At 37.1% G+C, this 24,965-nt stretch overlaps 1 protein-coding gene across 1 annotated transcript in view; it reads right to left on the reverse strand.

Annotated features, from left to right (window-relative positions):
• Positions 1–948: 948 nt before the first annotated feature.
• LOC140229537 (orexin receptor type 2-like) overlaps positions 949–24,965 on the reverse strand; it is a 32,499-nt gene continuing 8,482 nt past the window's right edge. Inside the window, exons 2-6 of the mRNA XM_072309785.1 lie at positions 8,801–8,959; positions 6,983–7,084; positions 5,096–5,340; positions 2,977–3,110; positions 949–1,172 (exon numbers count right to left, since the gene is read on the reverse strand). Coding sequence (XP_072165886.1) covers positions 949–1,172; positions 2,977–3,110; positions 5,096–5,340; positions 6,983–7,084; positions 8,801–8,959 — 864 coding nt within the window. The remainder of the gene's footprint in view (positions 1,173–2,976; positions 3,111–5,095; positions 5,341–6,982; positions 7,085–8,800; positions 8,960–24,965) is intronic.

A 24,965-nucleotide genomic window follows, 5' to 3' on the forward strand; every position in this document is an offset into this window, starting at 1 on the left:
TCTCATCTTCAAGCAGACTTTCATATTAATGTAGAGCCAACTTCAGACAAAAAAGATTGGTGAAAACTGACTAAGAGCAAGGGAGTTATTGGTTATAACCACATTCTGCAAACAAAACGAAACGGTGCAGTCCTCAACTCTCTTGAGGAAAGTGCCCCCCCCCCCCATTTTGACCGGGTGCACGTCATGAGACCGACACCCACGAGTCATACAGCTCACGGGTCATACAGCCCACGAGTTCGACACTAAACAAACAAGAATCAAGGCCCACGAGACCGACACATTAAGCGCCCTGTTGTATCTGTCGAACTCGTGGGCTGTTTTTGCCTAGTGTCGAACTCGTGGGTTTTATTTGTCAAGTCATGGGCTGTATGACTCGTGAGCTGTATGACTCATGGACCTTTTTTCAATGTCGAACTCGTGGGCTGTGTGACTCGTAGGTGTCGGTCTCGTGGGATGACCCGTTTTGACCTGGACACAAACCCACATTGAATATTCGATTTCTGAAATTGCATTAAAGACTATAAATTGTATTCTTTACACAAACTAGAATTATCAAAAATGCAACGGAATGTCATCACCCCCTTCGTGTTATCTATTTTGTCTGTGATTGAAAGTATTTGATACAAACAAATGAAATACCACATGAGAAGATGTAAAATCTAAAAATCAGAAATTCAACGAATTTCGTTATCATCAAAATATTCGAGTTTAATTACAAAACGTCTTCCAGTCTGGTTGTTTGCCTGTGATTTATTCATCAAAGTCGATCAAAGAAAGTAGCACTTTACTCTCAGTGAGTAAAGTTGTGTCCCAGCAGGGAGGCAACATCTTTTACATCATAATATCATAATCCACAAAATGTACGGCCGCGTTAGCAAGGCCGATTCTGTCGAAAATGAGAGACACCGTCCGGATTCTTGTCAAACCGACGTCGATGACCTCTCTTCAATACTCTGACGAGCTCGACTGCGGTCGATTGGACCGCAGGGCAACCTTCCACATCGGCGTGTACTCCGTGCTCGTTGTCCGGCCCGTCGTGTTCGTGCGGTGAGCCCGTCGACTCGCCGTCGTGCTGGCGCTCGTCAGGCCGATGGTGTCCGGCCTTCGCTTGCGAGAGCGACAGCACACACACGTGGAGAAGGCCATGCGGAATTCCCGTCGAAATTTGACTGTGTGTGCAATAATAATAATGATAATGATGATAATAATAATAATAATAACAATAATAATAATAATAATAATAATAATAATAACAACAATAACAGTAATATTTTATAATGCACTGAAGTCCATCAAGAATGATGCTCATGGCGCTGTTACGTAAAATAATGATGAAAATAATGACGCGATAGTCGAGTATATCAAGAATACCCGTGCAGTTGATAAATATATCACTTGCGGTAAGGCATTCGAAAGACGCAAACCATGGTATCGTAGGGTAAAATGTTAGGACAGCTTTTACCAACAACAACAACAACTCAAAAATCAAAATGAGAAAGATACTGTATTTGTTGAGAGGGTAGTACAAAAACAGTATAGATTATCCCTTTGATTAGGAATTTTAGATATGATAACGGTACATTGGTCTAGATAAAGACTAAGCGCACCGAGTGACAGCTGTGGACATCATAACCCTTTGGATATTCCCTTCGCTGCCTTGAATAAAGACTAAGCGCACCGCGTTTACAACAGAACACCTGTGGACATACGGAAGACAGTGCTCTTCTTTTCGGGTCTTGGCCCATGGACTAAAATGAGAATAAACCAGTTTACTATAACCAAATTTTTCTATACCTTTATCAAACAAAGACATTTCCAGAAAACCGGAATGTAGTTTGCCTAAGGTTTGCCAGGAGTTGTTCGAACTATATCTCAACAAGTGTCTGGATAAGCTTATAAATTTTGCCCATCATACGAAAAACAAACAAACAAACAAACAAACCTATGATTATGAATATACCAGTAGGCCTATATATTCAGCATTAAGGGGAGGGGCATATCTAACAATACCAGTAGTTACAATGTTGTAGTTAATGCACTGAAATATCAATGCACCTGACTCATTGCATAACACATTGAATCAGCTGTTCTATTCAAAAAGTCCTCCATAATGGCCGATAAATAAGTTACAGTGCTTACAAACCGACTTTTACTCCCATTGGCGAACTTCTTTAAGCTGCGTTTACACTAAATCCGACACGGGTCACGGAACTGGTTTTTGCTATGGTGCGCCAAGAGGAACCGTGTCTGGTTCTGTAACCCCAACATAAATGTTACAATATCACTTCCCCGCAAAATGTTACAAAATTAATCTTCTACTCGTTGATTTTGTTGCTGTTGATTTTGACATAAGAATAACATTTTGGGTGATTTTGTACTGAATTACTTATTCTATTTAACAAAACAACACATGATTCCTATTAGCGTACCATAGCAAAAAAAAAAAAAAAAAAAAAAAAAAAAAAAAAAAAAACCGCCCGTACCGTGCTCGGTGTAAACGCGCCATTAGAGTGCTCACACTATACTGTCGGGTTAATATTTCCCCATAGAGACGTGTGTTGAAATTCAAAATTCAAAAAAAGAAAAAGAAATGTAAAATAACTGGGAGAAATGAGGTGTTTTTATTTTCACCAACCTGAAAAAGTGAGATATACCCTTTCATTCATCAAATTTCCAAGGGGAGTTCTTCAGCTCAAACTCTGTTCAAGGGTTCGCAAGACAGACTACAAGTTCTTTTCACTCAAAAAATCACCAATTTTCTGTGCATGCACCCAATAGGCCCTTCAAATTCCATAAGAAAAGTTTTCATCTTCCAACGAAAATGCAGGTTTCTAGAAGAATTCATACTCAATATCTGCAGCTATTCAATGTTTTGCCAAACCTTTTGCATTTCTGATTTTTAATTCATTTTTCTTCAATTATTTAAGACATTCCATATTGATTTTTATTTACAGGTGTGAGCCCGAGACTTACCGCTGAGGAAGTTGTAGATAAAAGGGTTGATGGCGCTATTGATGTATACGAGCAGGTGCGAGGCGAGAAAGCTCAAGTGAACCCGCGTTCTATGCGCAACATCATGAGTATTTGTATCCATCAGACCAAAGTGCCTAAAAATTAATGACAAAATGGACACAACAAACAAAAATAATCATCTTCATAATTACAGGGAAAGTTTCGACTTTATCGCAGAAATATGATAATTACTTGTGCGTAATAATATATCATCATTTAGATTCCTTATATTATTATTAGATTTATATATATCATATGATATTCATATCTAATAATATTGAATATCATTTAATATTTTACTTGCCGCTGGTTCAGTATCAATTTGCAATCAGGGCATCGTACACTGATGGGAAATATCCCTACGATATGTGCCCAAGAAACAAAATCAAAACCTAGTCAGTCAAACGTATTCACGGGTATTATTCTTAACGGGTGCTAGATATGACAGGCAGTTTCGTAAATGTTTTGTTACAGTTTGGTGGATGGAAATGCAAAATGGGTACATGTATTCACAGTAACTAGTTCAAGATTATTGATTATTAAAGAAAGTAACATTGCCGTTATCAATTTAATAATGGACTCCTCAAATAATGTATTATGAAAAAAAAAATCTTGTCTTATTTTATTACTACTGGAACAAATTTGTGGCGCTCCAAGCACGATCATCACATTAATTCCAGTTACCCGTTTTTTACTTTATTATTCAATTCGTTGTATACGATTTTGGTTTGATAGCCCTATGATCTGATTTAGTCATTTTCAGAGGAAGTATTACCAAACAAGTTAGAGACGAAATTTACAAGGTTTTGGCTAAGAAAACCCAAAGTGAAGTGCAAGGACACAGAGCATTTTTTCGTTATTTATCTATCTATCCACAACATCTTTTAAAAGGGACATTCCTTTCTTTCATTCATTTGCTGATAACCAGTAAACCTGCTTTTCAAGGAAGCCCTCTATAGAGAATAAAATACTTCTGAAATAAAGACAAACAATACAAAAGCAAAATGTACTGAGTAATTACAAAATTCTCTTTCCGAATTCGCGAGTACGAAATGTGTACCAGCGGAGTGTTATGCAAATTAACTGAACACAATGCAGAAACAAAAACAAATACTTTGCAACTGAGTTCGGCAAACTAAAATCAGACAAACAATGAATAACCATAATTATAGTTTTTGCATAAGTATAACTGAACGTATGACCTGAGAGAGCACCAACTGGAATGCTTAAAGCTTAAAGGGATGGTAAAGTATTGGTTGAGGTGAGGATTGGGTTTAAGTTTTTGTAAGATACCAAGAAAACACTCATGAAATAGTACGGAGCATACCATTCTAAGAGGAATTTAAAGTTCATTGAAAATCTATTTTTTGAATGGGTAAGACATCAAAAAACAAATTAAAACAAAGCGATCGTACCAAAAGGTGGGTCCAACCTTTTATCATTGCTCTGTTTTGGATATCTCAGCCATTTCAAAACCAATTATCGTCAAATAAACATTGAATTATTCTTGGACATACATGCTCTTTCATATTTTAAAAGAGATTTCTCATTATCTCACCAAAAAATTTTTGAAACCTGGAGTTAGGTCTCAATCAAAAATATACGATCCCTTTAACGGATATTGCTGTATATCAGTATATCATTGTCTTGAGCAACAATTTTTTTAAATTAAAATATCAATATTTTAATGGTAGTATTTCAGTATAACATCTACACCATTTCTTTTTGTCATGGGGAAACGATGTGTCATTACTATTATACGATTTCGTATCTTTGTAAAACATACTGTTATAGTCGCCTCCTGAATAATTATGTTTAATATAATTATTCCTTCAAAAAATAGCAAAAGTGAGAAGTAGAAGGAGTAGTAGTAGTAGTAGGAGGAGGAGAAGAAGAAGAAGAAGAAGAAGAAGCAATATGAAAAAGAAGAAGAAGCGATATTTAGAAATGGAATTTGAGGGAAAGGTTTAGTTAAAAAAAAAAAGAGGGAATAAGAGAAACTAAAAACAAGAGCAATCACGAAGAAAAAAGAAAGAAAGCAGGGAAGAAAGAAAAATCAATGCCTCAGCCCATATCGTACCTGATTGTGTTTGTGACATTAATGGGCAGGTAGCACACTGCAAAGATGAAAGCTACGACGATTAGCATCCGGGCCACTTTGCGGCGAGATGCGATCTGAGTCTCCGTGCCCGTCTTCACCGCTCCGGGCTTTGTGGCGCCGCTCTCGGAGGCGGCCCAGTTAGCTGACTGGTTGCCGCTCGACTCGCTGGGCTTCGTGCGACTTGTTTCTTCGGTGGGGATCGCCGACCAAAGACGTATGCACACCTGTTGATTGGACAAAATCGTTCGGGAATGCATCTGACCTTATAGCAATGAACCCTTCATGGCTTATAACATTGCAAAACATTCTTGAAAGTATACAGGGAAAACTCTACACTATGCGCACGTACGAGATAAAACCAGTAAAATAAAGTGAAAATCTTTAAAATGAAATGAAACCCAAATATAATCTATGTTCATTGAGTGACTGCAGAAAGTTTCGATACTCGGGAAATGCGTTCAAAGACATCTGGCGGCCCCGTTCCCTCAAATTACTCACAAAAAGCTATTCTTTGACAGGCTTGTAAGGCTTCTTTTCCATGTCATTTTAGTATCTTTGGTACGAAAAAAAAATGATGGGGCTAGGGCCAGTTCATTTCATTTACTGGTGGGAAACCTTTGGTGAAACTTATTACTTGATACCGCAGTGTGCAAATCGATAAAAGGGGTAATTTACCATTCTGATAAGTTTTATTCAGCTACACCTTTCCCACTCACACCCCCCCCCCCCCCACCATGTTCTGCCCGAATTTGGGGTAAAGTTGGTCTGTTTTAAGATGCGTATCGAAGCCGACGAGTCGCTCCTACCGCGATGTTGGTCAAGATTTGGTGGCTCTCACCATATACCCAAGCCCAATGCCCTTCTTTGTGGTCACACAATCTAGTGCAGAGTGGTTTGAGCTAGATAGAGAAACAACTGGGCTACCTTGATCTTGTGATCACACATTTTTTTTTTTTTTTTTTTTTGGGGGGGGGGGGGCAAGGGTCTTTCGTTTTTATTTGTCCATTATAAATCACCTCTTTGAGATTAGTTGCAACAATGATACCATACCTTCGCAGCACGTTGTTTGACCTCATCTCGATGTTTTAAAATTGGCACAATCAGATACTGGTCTTGTAACAACAACCCATGTAACAAGACTTTTCATTCAATGCCCCACTAATCTTCATCTAAAGTTTTCGTTGTCAAATCACGGAATACGCCAAATCCTCTTTTACCTATTTGCATTTCAACAAATTGATATATTGATTGCTTAGCAGCTTATATCTTTACACAATAAATCGATTATATAGGACATATTTCGAATTTGTGGAAATGCCATTCGGCCCAGTGATTTTGAATTAATAAACGATGCTGTTTTCTGTAGTGTGATTAAAAGAGGTAAACATCATTACTTCGTCAATCGATGGGTCGTTCATTTTTCTTGTTTCATTCATTCATTTTTTCAGTTATTCATTCATTTACTCACTCACTCATTCACTGAATCTTCCACCATTAGTCTTTCATTCACTCATCTAATTCATTCATAATGATTCATTAGTTGAGTCACTCATTCACTCAATCAGTCAACAATGTATTCCCTTTTCGTTTATCCAGTGAGTTTTCATTTGACTATTCATTCATTCATTCATTCATAAACTTACATGACTTATTAACCTATTAATTATTCATTAATTATTCCATTCATTCATTAATTGATTAATTAATTCATTCATTCATACACTATTAACCTAGTTATCCATTCATTAATGTATTCATTCAATAATTGATTGATTAATTGATTAATTCATTCATTTATTCATGCAATCATTCATGCAATCATTCATGCAATCATCCATGCATTCATTCATGCATTCATTCACTCACCTTAGCGTAAGCCACAGTTATGATGCAAAGAGGAGAGAGATAGGTGAATATGGCAATCCCAACGTAGTAGACCTTTTGTAGCATAGAGCCCTGCCACTTCATCTGTTCAAGGAAGATAAAAGATAACACAATTAAGACTTTGTCCAGACGCAAACATTTTTTTTAATTTCACTTATACTCCTAGTTCTATACTCTTCAGCATATTACGGTGATTATGACGATCACCTGTGATCACGCCTGTACCAAGCGGGGGCAAGGAGACTCCCTTGCAGAAATATTTTAGACATTTTTGACCAGTCAATGAGAAAATCACGCAACAATTAGAATATTCAGTTTGTACGTTAATATTTTAGTGTTTCCTAATCACATTTCTTGCCACCTTCGTGTGGAAATACATATGAATATCTGTCACCATTCACTGTGCCTTTCATTAAATTGTCATTGCAGGTAAACGCTATTCATCTCCGTCAACTTTGTACACAGAGAACACACACGCGAACCAAGGGGTGTCAGATACCACTATTTAGCCATTGAACTTTGCCATGAATATCAGTTATATCCTGCTGCTTTATATGATGTTATATGAAATAATAAAATCTATGCTAATTGCAACGAAGATAATGCCAGTATTGATGATAATACATTGATGGTAATAGCCTATAGTACTGATAATTACAACAATGAGAATAGTTAGGACGTAATCATGAACAAACGGCTTGAAAACTTTTCTTCTTTTTTTTTTGTCTGTATGTACCTCATAGCATTTCGAAAGCCACGGTTCCAGGTTGAATTCGAGGATGTATTCTTGATTTTGGAATTCCATAACCACCGCCTGTAATTTGAGATGATATATAAATGATATGACATGTCCAATATAGTACAACATTTAAAACATAAAGTGCTTAAAGGTATTAGCCTACATTTGTAAACCTGCAGCAATTGGTCTCATAGTTAGCATGGAGTTTGGGCATGATTGCAGTAACACCTGTGCAAAATTTCGTTCCAATTAGTCCATTACGTTCATAAAAATAAATGAAAATGCACCGTAATCCGTATGCATGCGTATAACGCTCGCTAGCTCCGGTCCACGTAAGTGTTACATGTACAACGTACGTAGCTATAGCCCGCGCTCGTAATTCGATTTTGGGTCGGGTTGTCCCGGTTTGAAAATTGATTTTAAAACGATGATTTTTCTCTCTTTTATCGAATGGTATAGACAAAGAGCGACAGGTGAGGTATGTTACTGTTATAACTTGTACTTGAAGTCATATTGGACCTGTTTTATGCAGTTTTGATTTTCGTGGGTTTGCAAATGTGGGCTAGTACCTTTAATGTTATCATAACAAATCAAACATTTTACTTAAAATCGTTGCTCTATTCAAATACCACTAGAGCACATCATTAATTTACAGTGAAAAATCTTAAGTTGTCTCGATGTTGAAAAAAAAAAGACCACCCCGCAGCCCTTTCCAACTCAGACCTATGATTTATATTCGTCATTTTCAAAAATTCTTGACAAAAAAACCCCACAAACTTGTATGTCAGGATGAGCACCATTTTTCATCTTAAAACAAGAATAAATTGATCCGCATGCGCAATTTGGTTCTCGTGAGAAACATGCAACCAGGCATACAGTTAAAATATCCTATCCATAATATTGTATCCCCCATTAATGCCTTCCACTTGACAAAAGAACCAAAATATCCATTCATTTCTCCCTGCCCATGAAAATGGAAACAACATCTCCATTTCGATTCATCATTGTCGTGTTTTGACATGCAAATGAGACAAAAATTAATGATCATTGTTACACATCACCTGAGGCAAAATTGCAATGACGGACCAGATCCATATTAAACAGATGATGATGACCGTACGGGAGGCTCTGATACGGAATTTGAGGGGATGGCATATTACCAGGTATCGATCGGCAGCTATCGCAGTCAGGGTGTAGATCGATACACATGCTGCCACGTGCTGTATGGTGAGACGAAAGAATAACATGGAATTCTTGTATTAAAAAGCCCACATGCCACAGAAACATACACACAAAAACACAAAGACGCGCAAATGGGCACACACAAACAAAGTGAGATATAGACAAGTAGAAAGACATTACACATGCACACACTCAACACACATACTTGATATTCAAGATTCATATTAACCCGTTTAGGACGTGTCCCGAGTATACTCGGGCTGACGTTTTCCAGGCTGTGGACTGGTCCCGAGTATACTCGGGCTGAGAGAGTGAAATGAACACGCATTTTTAAACTTAGAATTTCACCAACAATACGATGCCTATGTTGAAAATGATTTATATTTTGTGGGACTACATACATCAAAGTTGCCATCTGTGAACATTTTGTGATGATTGGTCATATCTTATGTCTATAAACAAGCAAAATATTGACAAACATGAGTGCAATTTTCACGACATTCAGACCTTCGCAACGGTCCGGAAACTGACCAATGACGAGCGACCAGCCGCACGCTCTGGCGATCTCATTTGCATCGGTATGCAAATTGTCACACTCAAGTGAAAAGCGTGCGTGCGGCGGTCAAGACCGTTGCGTGCACGCACCTACCTTATTAGCACACATTTACATGATAAAGTATTGTAGCATACTACTTCGTGTTATATCAGTAATGCAATGTCGTACTTATGGATTTTCTATGAAAGCCATCTCGGCATGGCAACCTGCTTACCATTATTGGCATGAAATGTTGGCCTTCTTCTTCCGCTGCCGAGTCCTGGGATTTACCACAACTCGGCGAATTGAATAAATTCAAAAGTAAATCTTTTGCGTGTCCCAGCATGCATGTGATATGTGTGAATGTTTTTGTGTCTGTTTGTTATCATGACAGCGATGTTGCTTGTAGTTGTTTGAAGAGTTTTACCGTCATGAATAATATTCTGATTATGTTATAAAATCGTTAAAAAAAAAGAAACCACTTGGCCAAGAACAAACCGAGTAGGGGTTGTATACTGCATACAAACAACGCAGTCGATTGTGCTACTTCATCGAAGTCGTAAATTCATCATGGCGTAACACAGCGTCACATGTGCACGTGTTATGGGCGAGAATATTTTAAATAAACCAGCTGGCAAGAGTATCAGGTTACATTGTATATTTATGAATAGACAGGATGCAGATACAAAAACACTCCTAGATAGACCCTCTCGTAGACGCAACCTAAAAGGGCAGGGGATTATGAGCATAATAGAGAAGGTCAAAGGTCGATTACTGGCAGTCTTTTCGTTTCTGTACCGGTCCATATAGAATGGATGTTAGCGATGTGCTTCGTACCATGGACCTTAGGTCCATGTTCGTACGTATATGTAACCATAGCTTTATGGTTGTTGGGAATTGAATGTGCAAGTTCTCATGTGCATGTTCCAAACATTAATTTATTATAGAAATTAAAGTGCAACAACGAAATGCGCTGCAATAAAGCGAATAAAGAAGACACATGGCACAAGTTTTCTCTCATACGTTTATAGCATTTGCGAGAAATTGTCTATGGAAAAAAAAACGATCGGTATTTGGGACTTGCAGCAGTTCAAAAAAGTATATTAGATAAAATTATATCCCATGTTCATTACGTTCATGGTGATTTCGACTGTTTAGTCTATATTTCTATTCTTTGTATGAATTCTTTATAATATGCTTATTTTCGGATGCAGTCGCTATATAAATTATTTAAACGTTTAGAAATCTGGGTTTTTAGTCCATTTCTTTCGTAAGTTCATAAGTCAAAATGATTTTGCTATCATTGAGTTCCAAGGATTTCAGCCAAACGCCACTGGTTGCACAATCCATTTTCAGTCAATCGGATATGACAACTCATGCCGAAAAAAAAAATATATATATATATATTTCATTCAAATTACACTGTAGTAGAAAACGCTACAAATTTGCGAAGCGGTCATTCAATTCTGCGAAAGACGGAGATGTGATTATGGAGCGCTTCAATTGTAGCACTCGACTTTTTGGGAGTAAGGTATTTCGAGCAATATAAGTACGAAATGCTCTTCTCTTTATTTGATGTAATTAATGTTTTAATGCTATCACCAAAGTGGTTTAAGCTCTTATTGTGCATGTGTCTTCTCTCTATCTACCTCTGCATTTAGGTACATACTTTCAATCGAATTAAAGACTTTATGAGATCGCGTTGCAGCATTTTCATATTCATAAACGATTGCAGCAAATGCTCGTTTGCTTTATGCATTATGCACATTGAATGAGAAAAGTACTTTATTTTCCGTCTTTTATCGGGGGATGATTGGTATACACAATGAAATAAATATTAATTTACATTCTTGACAGAAGAGAAGATCATTTCAGTGGAATTAGCACTCTGCTATGAGAGATCGAAGAATGTCGGGAGATATGGTGTAATTTCAACAAACATGTTGTCTTTTCTTTATTTTTTGAAGTGATGTAACGATGTTAGGCCTTCAAGCCTGTGTGGCATGTGCTCGCCATTCTTCCATGATCATGACGACTTCTTCAGCTTCCAGGTTGCCAACCTTTTGTTGCTAAATTGAATGAACTTTTCCGACGAACTCGGAAATGCTACCTGCGACTCTGTTTGAAAAAAAACCCAAAAAACTCTCTCACATAGAGACGAATGTGAGTTCTCGATTGGCATTGTAAATTGAAGTGTGTTCATGCTACATTTTTGAAGTGATAGGATATAGCGAAAGGAAAACAAAGCTGAATGATCATCTTCATGGAACTATATTTTTTGTTACCGATTATGAATTACCTAACTATGAATTGAAAGACAAACATAGGCAAAAAACGACTGCAAAATCTTCGCATAATGCACCATTTTGTAAACTTTTTGTAAACTAAAGTTTGCCATTTTGCTTTTCCTTTATGACACATTATTTGCTTCGATTAGTGCTCCTTCATTCTATCTCATTACATTAAATTATTTTCATCACTTTCCTTTCCAGCTATCCACTACATTCCCGTCTACAAACGTATAGATTGGTTATTATCATTGATGGTGGCGGTCACTTCTCCAATATATTTTGCCCGTTGTATATATATATATATATATATATATATACATATATATAATCTAAAAAGATATTACCATAACAAACCTCGCCGTGTGTAACATTACATTTCGATTACAAAAGTTTGATCGGATTACCATCCACCAAACAAAATTTAGAAGACCACCATATTTCTCCCCCCCCCCCTTTCCACCTCTCTCCCTCTCTTTCCCGTAATCCAATTCTTCATTATCATCTACAAATGTGTGGATTGAATATTATCATTGATGGTGACGATCACTTCTCGAAGATATTTTGCCTGTATTATGAATATATATATATATATATATATATATATATATATATATATATACAATCTAAAAAGATGTTACCATAACACATATCTTATAGGCAAACCAAGCTGTGTATAATATTACATTTCGTTTGCAAAAGAGTGTTCGGATTACATCCATCAAACATAATTTAGAAGACCAGCCTATTTTTTTTTTCTCTCTATCTCTCAATCTTTCTTCTTATCGCATAGACTCCAATGCTTCGCCTGAAGACCGGAAGACCTCATAAATGTTATATCAAATATACATATTCATCAAAACAATCAGCTTTCCTGTTAGTGATTACTTTTTATCATATGATGAATAACTTATGTCTTATCACTTTGTGAAATCTTATTTCATGTGATTCGTAATGAGCAATATCTTCCCCGCAGTACGATAGAGTTATAAGTCAATCGTAAGATTGCACTAGTAAAATTGGCAGCATTTAAACCCCAACATAAAATCAAAAATGCGCTCGTTGATATCTTTTATTTATCCCAGGGAAACCTAAGTTATATCTGTAGGCAGTCGTGATGGATAATTTCAGAAAGCAAACTTCTTTATACACACAAACTTCAGTGTGGATGGCAGGTACCGCAAGAGCATGGATTTTTCAGATATAGTCATCATTAGTTGTCAAAAACAGCCAGAAAGATGCAGTGATTTATTTGAATATTGAAGATCCCATCAGGCTCTTGTCAATATTATGAAAAAGAATAATTGCTGAAACAAAACCAAAAAACAAACTCAAATGAAAAATTGGTTTGCAAAACTCAACTTTGATGATGCTTGAAGTTTTTTTTTTTTCTGTCATACTTATGAATGACAGCCTGATTATGCTATAAGATCGTTCAAAAAATCTACTTTGCCAACGAACCAAATAGAGGATTTACTGTATAATATTCATACAACGCAAGAGCCGCTATTGTCACTATGGGGTCCTATATATTTATCATGGTAAAACACAGCCTAACATATGTGCGTGTTTTAGGCAAGAATACTTTGAATAGACCAGGTGGCCAGAGTATCAGGTTACATTGTACCTCCTTGAATAGACAGGATGTTGATACAAAAACATTCCTAAGACGCACTCGTAGACGCCATCTGAAAAGTCGGGGATTATGAGCATAATAGAGAAGTTCAAAGGCCGATTACAGACAGTGTCTTTTTTTCTGCACCGGTCCATAGAATGCATTGTAGTGATGTGCTTCGTATGTATTACGTAACCACTTTTACGGACCCCAGTGATTTTATGGTTGTTGGGGAGCGAATGTGCAAGTTCTCATGTGGTTGTAACCAACATATATGTATAGAATTTAAACTTCGACAACGAAATACGCTGCAATAAAGCGAGTAAACAAGAAATATGGCATTTTTTTTTTCTCTCATACGCTTAGCATTCGCCAAAAAATTGTGGATATAATTCTGATGTTTGGTGTTTGATGTTTGCAGCATTTCAAAGAAGCAGTCAAAATAAAATAATATCCCACATTTCGATAATACCGACGATGGTGATGTCGACTGTTTAGTCTTTTTTGTTCTAGTTCTGTATGAATTCCTCATAATATGCTAATATTCGGCTATAGTCGCTCTGTCAATTACTTATACATTTAGAAGTCTGAGGTGTTTTCAGTCCACTTCTTTCGTAAGTTCACGAGTCAATTCTTTTTCGATCATTGAGTTCAATCCATTTATAATCAGTCACATATGACAACTTATACCGAAAAAACCCGATTTTTTTTTCCTTTGTAGAAAGCGCTCCAAATTTGCGAAGTGGTGATTCAATTTTGCGAGAGACGGAGATGTGATAACCACATCGCTTCAATTGAACACTTTGTTTAGGAGCAAGGTATTTCGGGCAATAAAAATATGCAATTAATGTTCTTGTCTTATCTCATGTTTATCGATGTAATCAATTGTTTTTTTTTCATGTTGCTATTGAAGTAATTTATGCACTTATCGTGCCCGTGTATTTTTTTTATGTCTACGTATATCTCTGCATTTAGGTATGCCTACATTCATTCATTCCATTAGACTTCGTGAAATCGCATTGAAGCATTTTCATATTCATAAACGATTGCAGCAAATGCTCGTTTCCTTTATACATTATGCTTATTGAATGAGATTGTTACTACTTCATTTTTGTTTTTGTCTTTTATCGGGGGATGAGTGGTATACACAATAAAAAAAAAAATATTGATTTACACTCATGACATGAGAGAAGATCATTTCAGCAAAATTAGCCGTCTGTTATGAGATATCAAAGAATGCCGGGAGAAATGTCGTTTATTTCAACAAAAATATCGTCTTTTCCTTATTTTCTGAAGTGATGTAATAATTTTAGGCCTTCAAGCTCAGGGGCGGATCCAGGAATTCCGTAAAGAGGGGGCGTGTTTACAAAAATAAAGGGGGGGGCGCACGCACCCCCCCCCCCATTTATTTTCTTTTTATTTCTTTTGTTTCAACAAAAAATAAAGGGGGGGGGCGTGCGCCGGTTGCTGTCCTCCCTGGGTCCGCCCCTGAAGCCTGTGTAACTTGTGCTTGCCATACTTCCATGATCATGTCGGCTTCTTCTACAGCTGCCGGATGGCCAACCTTTTTTGTTGCTAAATTGAATGAATTTCTCCGTCGAACTCGGGAATGCTCACCTGCGACCCTGTTTGAAAAGACGCTCTCTCATATTGAGACGAATTTGAATTCTCAATGGACATTCTAATTTGAATTGTGTTAAGGCTACGTAATTTGAAGTGATAATATATAGTGAAAGGAAACTGAGATTGAATGAACATCTTCATTGCGCGATCTTTTTTTTTTTTAGGCGATTTTGAATTACCTAACTGAAATTAGAAGACAAACGTACGTACACACACACACACACACACACACACACAATGACTGCAAAATCTTTGCATAATGTTGACCATTTTGAACACTCGAATATGCCGTTTTGCTCTTCCTTTGTAATACAGTTGCCTCGAGTAGTGCTGCTTCGATTTATCTCATTGCATCTCATTACTTTCCTTTCCAGCTATCCACTTCTTCATTCCCATCATCTACAATTAATCGTTTAGATTGAATATCCCCATTGATGGTGGCGATCACCTTTCCAAGATACTTTGCCCGTATTATTATATATAATCTCATAAGATATCACCATAACACAGATTATAGGCAAACATAGCCGTGTGTAATATTTCATTTCGTTTGCAAAAGTGTGTTTAGATTACCGTCCATGGAACTAAATTTAGAAGACCAGCCTATTTTTTTTTTCTCTTTATCTCTCAATCTTTCTTCTTATCGCATAGACTCCGATGTTTCGTTTGCAGACCGGAAGAGCTCATAAATGCTCCATCAACTGACTTGAATAGGTGTTATATATATACATATAAAACAATAATCTATCCCGTTTGCTGATGATTATCATATCACTGTGTGACGTTTAATCTCAAGTGATGTGCAGTGAACGATACATTCCCGCCATTACGGTAGAGTTGTAAGGGAATCATGATTGCACATAAAATTTGCAACATAAAACCCGACAGTAAACTTACAAATGCGCTCGTTGATCTCCTTTATTCATCTCATGGAAACCTAAGTCATATAATTATGGTCGAAATCTGGAGGCAGTCATGATGGATAATTTCACAAAGGAAACGTCTTTATACAAAAATGCATGGAGTTCGCAGGTTTAGTCACCATTAGCTGTCAAAGATTGCAAGAAAGATGCAACGATTTATCTGAATATCGAACATCCATCAGGCTCTTGTCAACATTATGAAAATTGTTGAAACAAAACCAAGAAACAAACTCAAATGGAAGATTGGTTTGAGAAACTCAACTTCGATGTTGCTTGAAGCTTTTTTTCTCTCTCTCATACTTATGAATGACAGCGTGATTATGTTATAAGATCGTTCAAAAAATCTACTCGGCCAACGAACCAAATAGAGGATATACTGTATAATAGTCATCATTTTCATACAATGCAAGAGCCGATATTGCCATTATGGGGTCTTACAATTATTATGTTCATCATGGTGAAACACAGCGTAACATGTGCGCGTGTTATAGGCAAGAACATTTTGAATAGACCAGGTGGCCAGAGTATCAGGTTACATTGTACCTCCTTGAATAGACAGGATGATGATACAAAAACATTCCTAAGACGCACTCGTAGACGCCGTCTGAAAAGTCGGGGATTATGAGCATAATAGACAAGTTCAAAGGCCGATTACAGACAGTCTCTTTATTCTACACCGGTCCATAGAATGCATTATGATGATGTGCTTCGTATGTAGTACGTAACCGCTTTTACGGACCCCAATGATTTTATGGTTGTTGGGAATCCAATGTGCAAGTTCTCATGTACTTGTTACGAACATGTATTACAGAATTCAAACTTCGACAATGACATACGCTGCAATAAAGCGAGAAACAAGACATACGGCAGAAGTTGTCTTTCTTTTCTCTCTCTCTCTCTCTCATACGCTTAGAATTCACAAATAAAGATTATGATGTTCAGTATTTGATGTTTGCAGCATTTCAAAGAGGCAGTCAAAATAAAATTACATCCCATATTACGATACCGACAATGGTGATGTCGACTGTTTAGTCTTTTTTGGTTCTAGTTTTGTATGAATTCTTCATAATATGCTAATTTTCGGCTATAGTCGCTCTGTCAATTATTTATACGTTTAGAAGTCTGGGTTTTTCAGTCCATCTCTTTCGGAAGTTCACAAGTCAAATGATTTCGCGATCATTGAGTTATAATGGTTTTAGCAACACACTACCGTTTTGTAGCTCAATCGATTTATAATCAGTAGAATATGGTAACTCATGCCTAAAAAAAAAAAATAAACTTTTTTATGTAAATTTGTAGAAAGCACTCCAAATATGCGAAGTGATGATTCAGTTTTGCGAGAGACGGAGATGTGATAACCCGTCGCTTCAATTGAACACTCTACTTTGTTTAGGAGCAAGGAATTTCGAGCAATAAAAGCATGAAATGTTCTTGTCCATCTCATATATAACATGTGATCAAATGTTTTCATGCTGCTATTTAAGTGGTTTATGCACTTATCGTTGCTGTGTATTTTTTTTTAATAATAATTGCATTATACATCTCTGTATTTAGGTAGACCTACTTGCATTCATTCCTTTAGACTTCGTGAAATCGCATTGAAGCATTTTCATATTCATAAACGATTGCAGCAAATGCTCGTTTCCTTTATACATTATGCTTATTGAATGAGAATAGTACTTCATTTTCTGTCTTTTATCGGGCGATGACTGGTATACACAATAAAACAAAATAATATTGATTTACACTCATGACATAAGAGAAGATCATTTCAGCAAAATTAATGTAAGATATAAAGCAAGCCGTGGGTCATCATTGTGCTCCTTGCTTTGAGAATTTAGAAGTACCCAAACATCAGAAATTGATATTCAGGGACTTCATCAGTTTCTTGGTGACTGATTATTTGTTTCTTTAGTATTTTTGCGTCGATGACGTTAGTTGATGAAAACGCTTGACTCTTTGAGACATTGAGAGAAAATTGAGCTTTTAAAAAGGACAAACTTCTCCAGAAGTATACTTCGTCGGACACTATGAAACAGTGGGTATATGATACTTTACACTCAAACAATAAGGTAACGAGTTCGAATCCCACAATAAGAACTCTCGTTCTTGGAGGGTATATTGCTTTTAATCACTCTGTCCCTCTTCATGCACATGTGAAGGTGAGTATATCTTAGTGTAAGTCACGAGCTCTACACTTGCAAGTAATACAGCCTAAAGAATATACAGTCAACGAGTCATACTGCCCAGGAATCATACAGCCCATGACTTATGCAGCTCGCGAATCATACCGCCCACGAGCTATAGAAACAAAATGAACAAGGCCTACGAACTCGATATCAGGTAAAATAGGTCCACGAACTAAACGGTCCAAGGGGTAGACAGTAGGCAAATAGGGCCCACGAGCTCAACGCCAGACACCCCCCCCCCCCAAAAAAAAAAAAGGATAAATAAATAAATAAATAAATAAATAAACAGGCCCATGAGCTCAACATCCAAGTCGAGCTCGAAGTCCTTCATTGCCTGGTGTTGAGCTCGTGGGCCTAATTTGCCTTTTGTCTGGCTCGTGGGCCTGTTTCATTTAGTGTTTACATAGCTTGTGGGTCTATCATACCTAATGTCTATATCGTGGATTGTCGCTGGCTGTATGAATCGTGGGTGTATGACTCATGGACTTGTTTTTCTTTCAATGACCAGCTCGTGGGCCGCATGACTCGTGGGTGTCAAGCTGTGGGATGACCCCAACAGATCGGGTACCTGGAAACGCTGCGGTATAGTGTATCTGCAAGGTCATTAATGGTAGAGCAGTTGCAACACTGTCAAAAGAAGGTTTTCCTTTATGGGTTCAAGAACCATGCATGGTGCTCCGTGTTGGTAGTTGTCTCCGTGTCTCAAGTGTCTTCCCCGATATCATTTTGAAGACATAATAGCGATCAGCATGTCATGACATTGCTAATAGATTCCACGCGGCACAAGGATGCTACTCGATTGTTTCTCCGGATGTGTTGCCACGAAAGATGCGGAAAGCGTTATCCCCGATGGATGCCACAGTGCGAGACCAAAACATCTATTTTGTTTCCTCTTCATCCCTCCCTTTTCCATCCGGGGCCAAACATCAAGAATTCTAATGACTTCTGAAAGCGAATTCCTGTGAACTCTATTCGAATTCTCGTCAAATTAAGGAGCGACGAGTACGTCGCTTCGGTTAGCGATCTCTCCCAATTACTCACCTGTCTGCTCGTAATACTTGTTGCAAAAAAAAAATAACATGAAGAGAAAGGAGGATGAGTGATTATTGATATGTTTTTATAACTATTTTTCATCGCATTACTGAGGCAAAACATGAGCTAGGATGAGCGACGCGCTTAAACAACAACACGCTGACAGTTCAATGAGTTTTTGTTATTCCTTTAAGGACAAATGTAAGAGAAGATGATATAACTATATAAGTAATAGAATATAAGATATGCTACATTAGGTCAAAAGATTGATCATTTATTGATTACTTAGACTCGTCTATATAACAGACACTAATGTCATGTAATAGATGCAGCGATTCGATGTAAATAAGATAAAAAACAACAAGCTAACAAATCATAAACAAACAAATTCGTTGCAATGGCCAGAAGTAAGATGAACTGAAAAGAATGACAAAGCAATGGTTGATTAACGATTGATGCAATTGTTGTATAATTTCGTCTGTGTGCAGTGATTAGAGACGCGTGCATCAAATAGTTATGTCATATATAACATATGATATACAATATATGGTAATATATAATATATAATATATAATATACAATATATAATATATAACATATAATATATTATATATAATACATAATATGAAATATTACAAATAAATGTAGCATGAATAGCTATAAAGTCATGTCCCCAAAACAATGTAAAAGCAAAGAGGAATATCAGCTGTTACAAAACAAATGATTATCCATAATTATGAGGCATAGGTGACTTCAAATAGTACCCGGGAATGACGTAAAGGGAGTTATTTGCATGTTGTGGTAGGAAGGGAGGGGGGAATCAGAGGGACGGAGGGAAGTCAGGTAGCGAAATACAAGAATGATGTAAGACAATCTCAGTATACACCATCCCCGAGAAATCATCCCAAGGGTTTATCGCATCCATCTCATTGCCACCTTAGTCGAGTGCTCAACTCGCTTTTCCCGCTTTTTTTTTTAATGTCGAGATTGGCATGGAAGAGTTGCACCACTGAGCCGTATTTTAGGAGGGAAAAAGAGATGGATTGTTACCAATTTCGGGTGCAAAAACATGTGTCTTAAAATGGATGGCATAGCGGTTTGATGGCGTCTCGCGAGATTTAAAAGAAAGGCTCGAGAAAGGTGTAGAAATAACGTGCAAAAACAGAAAGAGAACCGACGAAAAACAAAATCATTCTCAAGCAGAAAGTAACAAAATTCTCTGCTTGAAGAAATTTGGGAATGTTACCGCCATAGCTGGATAAGAAGATTAGAACAGATCGTGCTATCATGGTAGTGGACTGATACAAATGAAATGTAAAGATAATTCCACATTTTTTTTTATATAGTTTTATTTTAGCATAATGAAAGATAACTTGATTTGCCTCTTTTATAAAGGCAGGTGGATAACAGAATATCCATTGTGTCGGTTATGAATTTAGGGTATGTGTACTTCATATAAAATACCACGTTTTCTTGAATTCTCGTCACATTTTCTTTCAGTAATGAATTTGAGGTGTGTGTACTCTATATAAAATATGAATTTTTCTGGAATTCTCTTCATTTCTATATCGTTCCACTATACTGTGACAATACTTATGGCACAGCATTGTCATCCACCTATATCGGAACACACATGCATTGAATAAAAACTGTCAGACTTTTAAACGAATAGTCCGATTTACATCAAGCTTCATTGATGTATTCTTCCGGTATTTCTGTACTCACTGATTCCACTGAGGAAGAATTCACCTTTGAATACAGAAAGGTACCATTCCCTCACTTTTTTCTTGCCTCATGCATTTGCTCTATCGGTTTTAGGAAGATTCACATCACTGTATATACATCAAAACAATAATATACATCCGAGTTATATCTATTTGTGAAGTTAAATGATTTCTAAACCATTGGTGCGGATTTTCTTTGATGGTCAAGTTCAATGCAGGCACTCGCTACCATTGGGTCCAAAGACCATTTTTTTTCTGAACATTTCTTAAACTTGTTATTCATTATTATGGGAGGTATATCTATATTTTGAGAAGAATTTCAATATATAGAGTCATTGACATTCCGTGTTATTTTGTATCCTGTTGTAAAATTATATGAATTTTTGATAGAATTGACTCGAACACAATGACTTTGGAACAAGATTTTAGTTTAAAATTTAAGACTGGTTTAAATCCATGTTTTTACAAATCAAGCGCTAAGATTACTTACAATTAAAAAAAAGCCCTTTAAAAGCTAGAAACTAAAAATTAGAGAACTAAAGGGATGTTTTATTTGGTTTAGTTTTGGTTTTTGTATTTGTTTTTCTTTGGGTTTGTTTTTTCTTACTCTTTTCCTCACATGAAATGTAACTGTAATTCGCGCTATTGAATTGCAGCAAACCAGTGGTAAGCTTTCGTCTCCATTCATACATGTTGACCGCCGCAATACCACATGTTAGCACGGGCAGTTAACGTCATGTAATTCACTTAGCCCCGACCTGGGCACGAGGCTGCGCCTGAGGCCACCTCGCCTCGCAGCCGCTTTACGCTGCAGTGATCACGTACGACAGCAAAAAGTACAAGGACAGCACGTTCCTTGGCACAAACACGTCAGACAAAACTTGGGCTCTTTTCAGTATTAACTACCAGTATCCAGGCATTCTTGTAAAAGTTGGTTGCTGCCGATATATTTTCTCTATTCTTTCTATTTTCAACATCCTTTTTTTTTTACTTCCTATAACCAGATAACAGATCAACTGAATCATGTACTTCACTACATTCGGCGGAATACTAAAATACTAAAACCAGGGCAAAGTTGAGGGAAATTTAAATCCAGATGTCTGCTAGATGATAAAAGCAACGATACCTTGCATAAACGGGTGCTGTTCGTTATTCCGAAGGTTCGATATTCCGAAGGTTCGTTATTCCGAAGGTTCGTTAATCCGAAACACGCAAATTCCCTATACCTATAAGAGGTTCGTTAATCCGAAAATGAAAAAGGGTTCGTTAATCCGAACATTTGTGGCGTTATTCCGAAGGTTCGTTATTCCGAAGATTTGTTTATTTGAAAATGAAATTCGGAAAAACGAACCTTCGGAATAAGGAAGCTTCGGACTGAAGAGCTTTCGGAATAACGAACCTTCGGAATAACGAGCTGTAACCGCATAAACAACCCAAACATTATACCACGCTGGATCGTTGATAACTCCGGAAACACAACTATTAGAGAAAAGTGACTTTAATAATGAAATTGGATCACAGATATGTATACATGTGTTTGGGTTTTTGTGTGCATTTCTTCACAATCTGTTTGTTTCTTCTGTCATAGTAAATTTAGTCTTATGCATTTTTCTTTCTTTCTTTTTTTTTTTGGGCATTATATGGATGGATGCATGAAGAATACTTTTACAAGTTTGACCAAGAAGGTACTATCACGGAGGAGCCTTCTAGTAGGCCCCCTATCTCCTTGGTTCGAAAAGCAAAATAAAATAAAAATTTATTCGTTTCTTCCATATCGATGATATTTTGTTTCTTAATCTGTTTATATTTCCCTCCATATTTCTCTCTGATTAAACAGTCCTTTTTCTTTCTCCGTTTTCAAGTCTTGAAAACATTACACATGCAGAAGACGAATCAAAGTTCCGAAAACATGTATCAAAATCTAGATATCCTGTTTGTTTGTTTGTTTTTTCTTCTTCTTTTTTTCAACACGTCTGGAAAAAACGTGGAGGGGAAGACAAAAAAAATGCCTCTAGATCTTACCGATGGGAGCAATTACCTTTCCTATAAAGATTTCATATTTTTCATCCCAGAATTACCGGCTTTCCGCGTCCTCTCATCCAACCCACATCCTGTTTCTCTCGTATCCATGTACAACTTGTTGGGTCAGGGAGGTGGCTCCCCTAGTTGGGTTATCCCTATATAGGCGAAAGACTCCCAACATCTCTTTTTTTTTTCTTTTTTTTTCTTTCTTTTTTCTTTCTTTCTTTCTTTCTTTCTTTCTTTCTTTCTTTCTTTCTTTTCTTTCGTTCTTTCTTTTCGCCAGGAAGGATGAAGCTAAAGAGGTGGACCTTCCATCTTCACTCGAGTTTCCCACCTCAAGAAGCCTCCGGAAAGGTCCCGTGCGACCTATTCCCCAGCTTCGACGATTGAACATCCGAATGTAGAGGCGTGAAGCAAAACATCACTCTGGATTATAATGTGTCAATTGGAGAATGACCGGACGACGAAATATCACATATTCCTGAGAGCTTTGAGAAAGAAAGACGAAAAAAAAAATAGCTGATATCTGTAACGAATCCTTCAGTTTCAGATTGTTTTTATTGAGCTGCACTGCGCTTTCATTGAGGAGGTTGTGGATTCGAGCCTCGCATTACTTCACTCAATTAACCCTGTAGCAATCAATCTTATTTAGCAGTTGAGTGTGGGACAATACTTTTATAATTATGCATATAATAATACGGGGCCATCCCACTAGAACGCCACCCAGGAGTCATACAGTCCACGAGTTCGACGTTGAAAACAGAGTCAAAGAGCTCACGAGTCATACAGCCAAGGAGTTCGACATTAGGCAAATAAAGCCCATGAGTTCGACACTAGGTAAAAACAACCCACGAGTTCGACAGATGCAATACGGGGCTTAATGTGTCGGTCTCGTGGGTCTTGCTAGCTTTAAATAGCGTCGATCTAATGGGTTGTATGACTCGTGAGCTGTATAACTCATGGGCTGTATGACTTGTAAACTGTATGACTCGCTATTGTCGGTCTCGTGACGTGCACCCACACATACAGGCTCCATATTAGCGGTGGCCCGGTAGCCCGAGGCCACTAACACTTGATGCTGGGCCACCAATCGTGTAGTGGCCTGACTGGGCAGCTTTAATTCAAAATGGATTTTTATATTATTTCCTTTTATTTCGGGCCATCAGAATGTCAAATTCAAAGATTTCCGTGTTAATGTCGACCCCTCAAAGTATACACAAATATATTATGAATCTAAATGTATGATGTGAATATCCACAGGTAAATAAACTCCTCAAAATGTCTTGCAATTTCAGTTTGATGTTCTTAGGACTAAATAGTTTCATTCAAATGTGACGTAATAAGAAAGCCTAACTAGGTGTTTTTTTTTTTTTTTTTTTTTTTACAAATTACAACTTTTGTTTATATCATGCATTCCTCGCATGCATAGTAAAACAGAAAGTATGAAGAAAGGTTAGATTTGAAATGCTGCAAAATGGAGCAAAATAAAATGTGTTATGTCAAGCCAGCAGCAGTGTAATGCCCGTTTGGTTCGTCTTTTCAGGGAAGGCATGTGAGTGAAAAGAATGCATCGTGAAATTATCATTAGATTCCAGGCTTCATCCATGAATTAAGAACTGCAGTAGTATCTGAAAATTAAAATTACGCATAAATGTTGGTCAAACAATCATCTAATCTTATGGAAAAGGAGTTTTTGAAAGTGCTCACATTTTAGCATTGCCTATTCCAGTTGCTCTTTCTTTTCATCGAAAAAGTACATTATCAATAGCAAATATTTTTGAGAATTTTCACTTTTGATCTGTCCCCATACTCAGCTGTTTTGCTCATATTCCAGAAACACCCAATCACAGCAAGTTAGGTGTTATTTTTAAAGGCAATTAATCAGGCTTTCTTAGGATGTCATAGTTAATTTCGATAATGAGAAATACGATGTATCAGGCTTTAACATTGCTGAACATGCTTTGAGGGGCTTGTAAATACTTACATACACACAGCAAGTGGCGTAGACACAAATGTAAATGGAGTTCAATGTACGATTGCATAGATCTTGATGTCAACACAACGATCTACTGTAATTCACTCAGGGTAGCCTC

The sequence above is a fragment of the Diadema setosum genome, chromosome 6, assembly GCF_964275005.1.
Source record: "Diadema setosum chromosome 6, eeDiaSeto1, whole genome shotgun sequence".
Taxonomy (NCBI): Eukaryota; Metazoa; Echinodermata; class Echinoidea; order Diadematoida; family Diadematidae; genus Diadema; species Diadema setosum.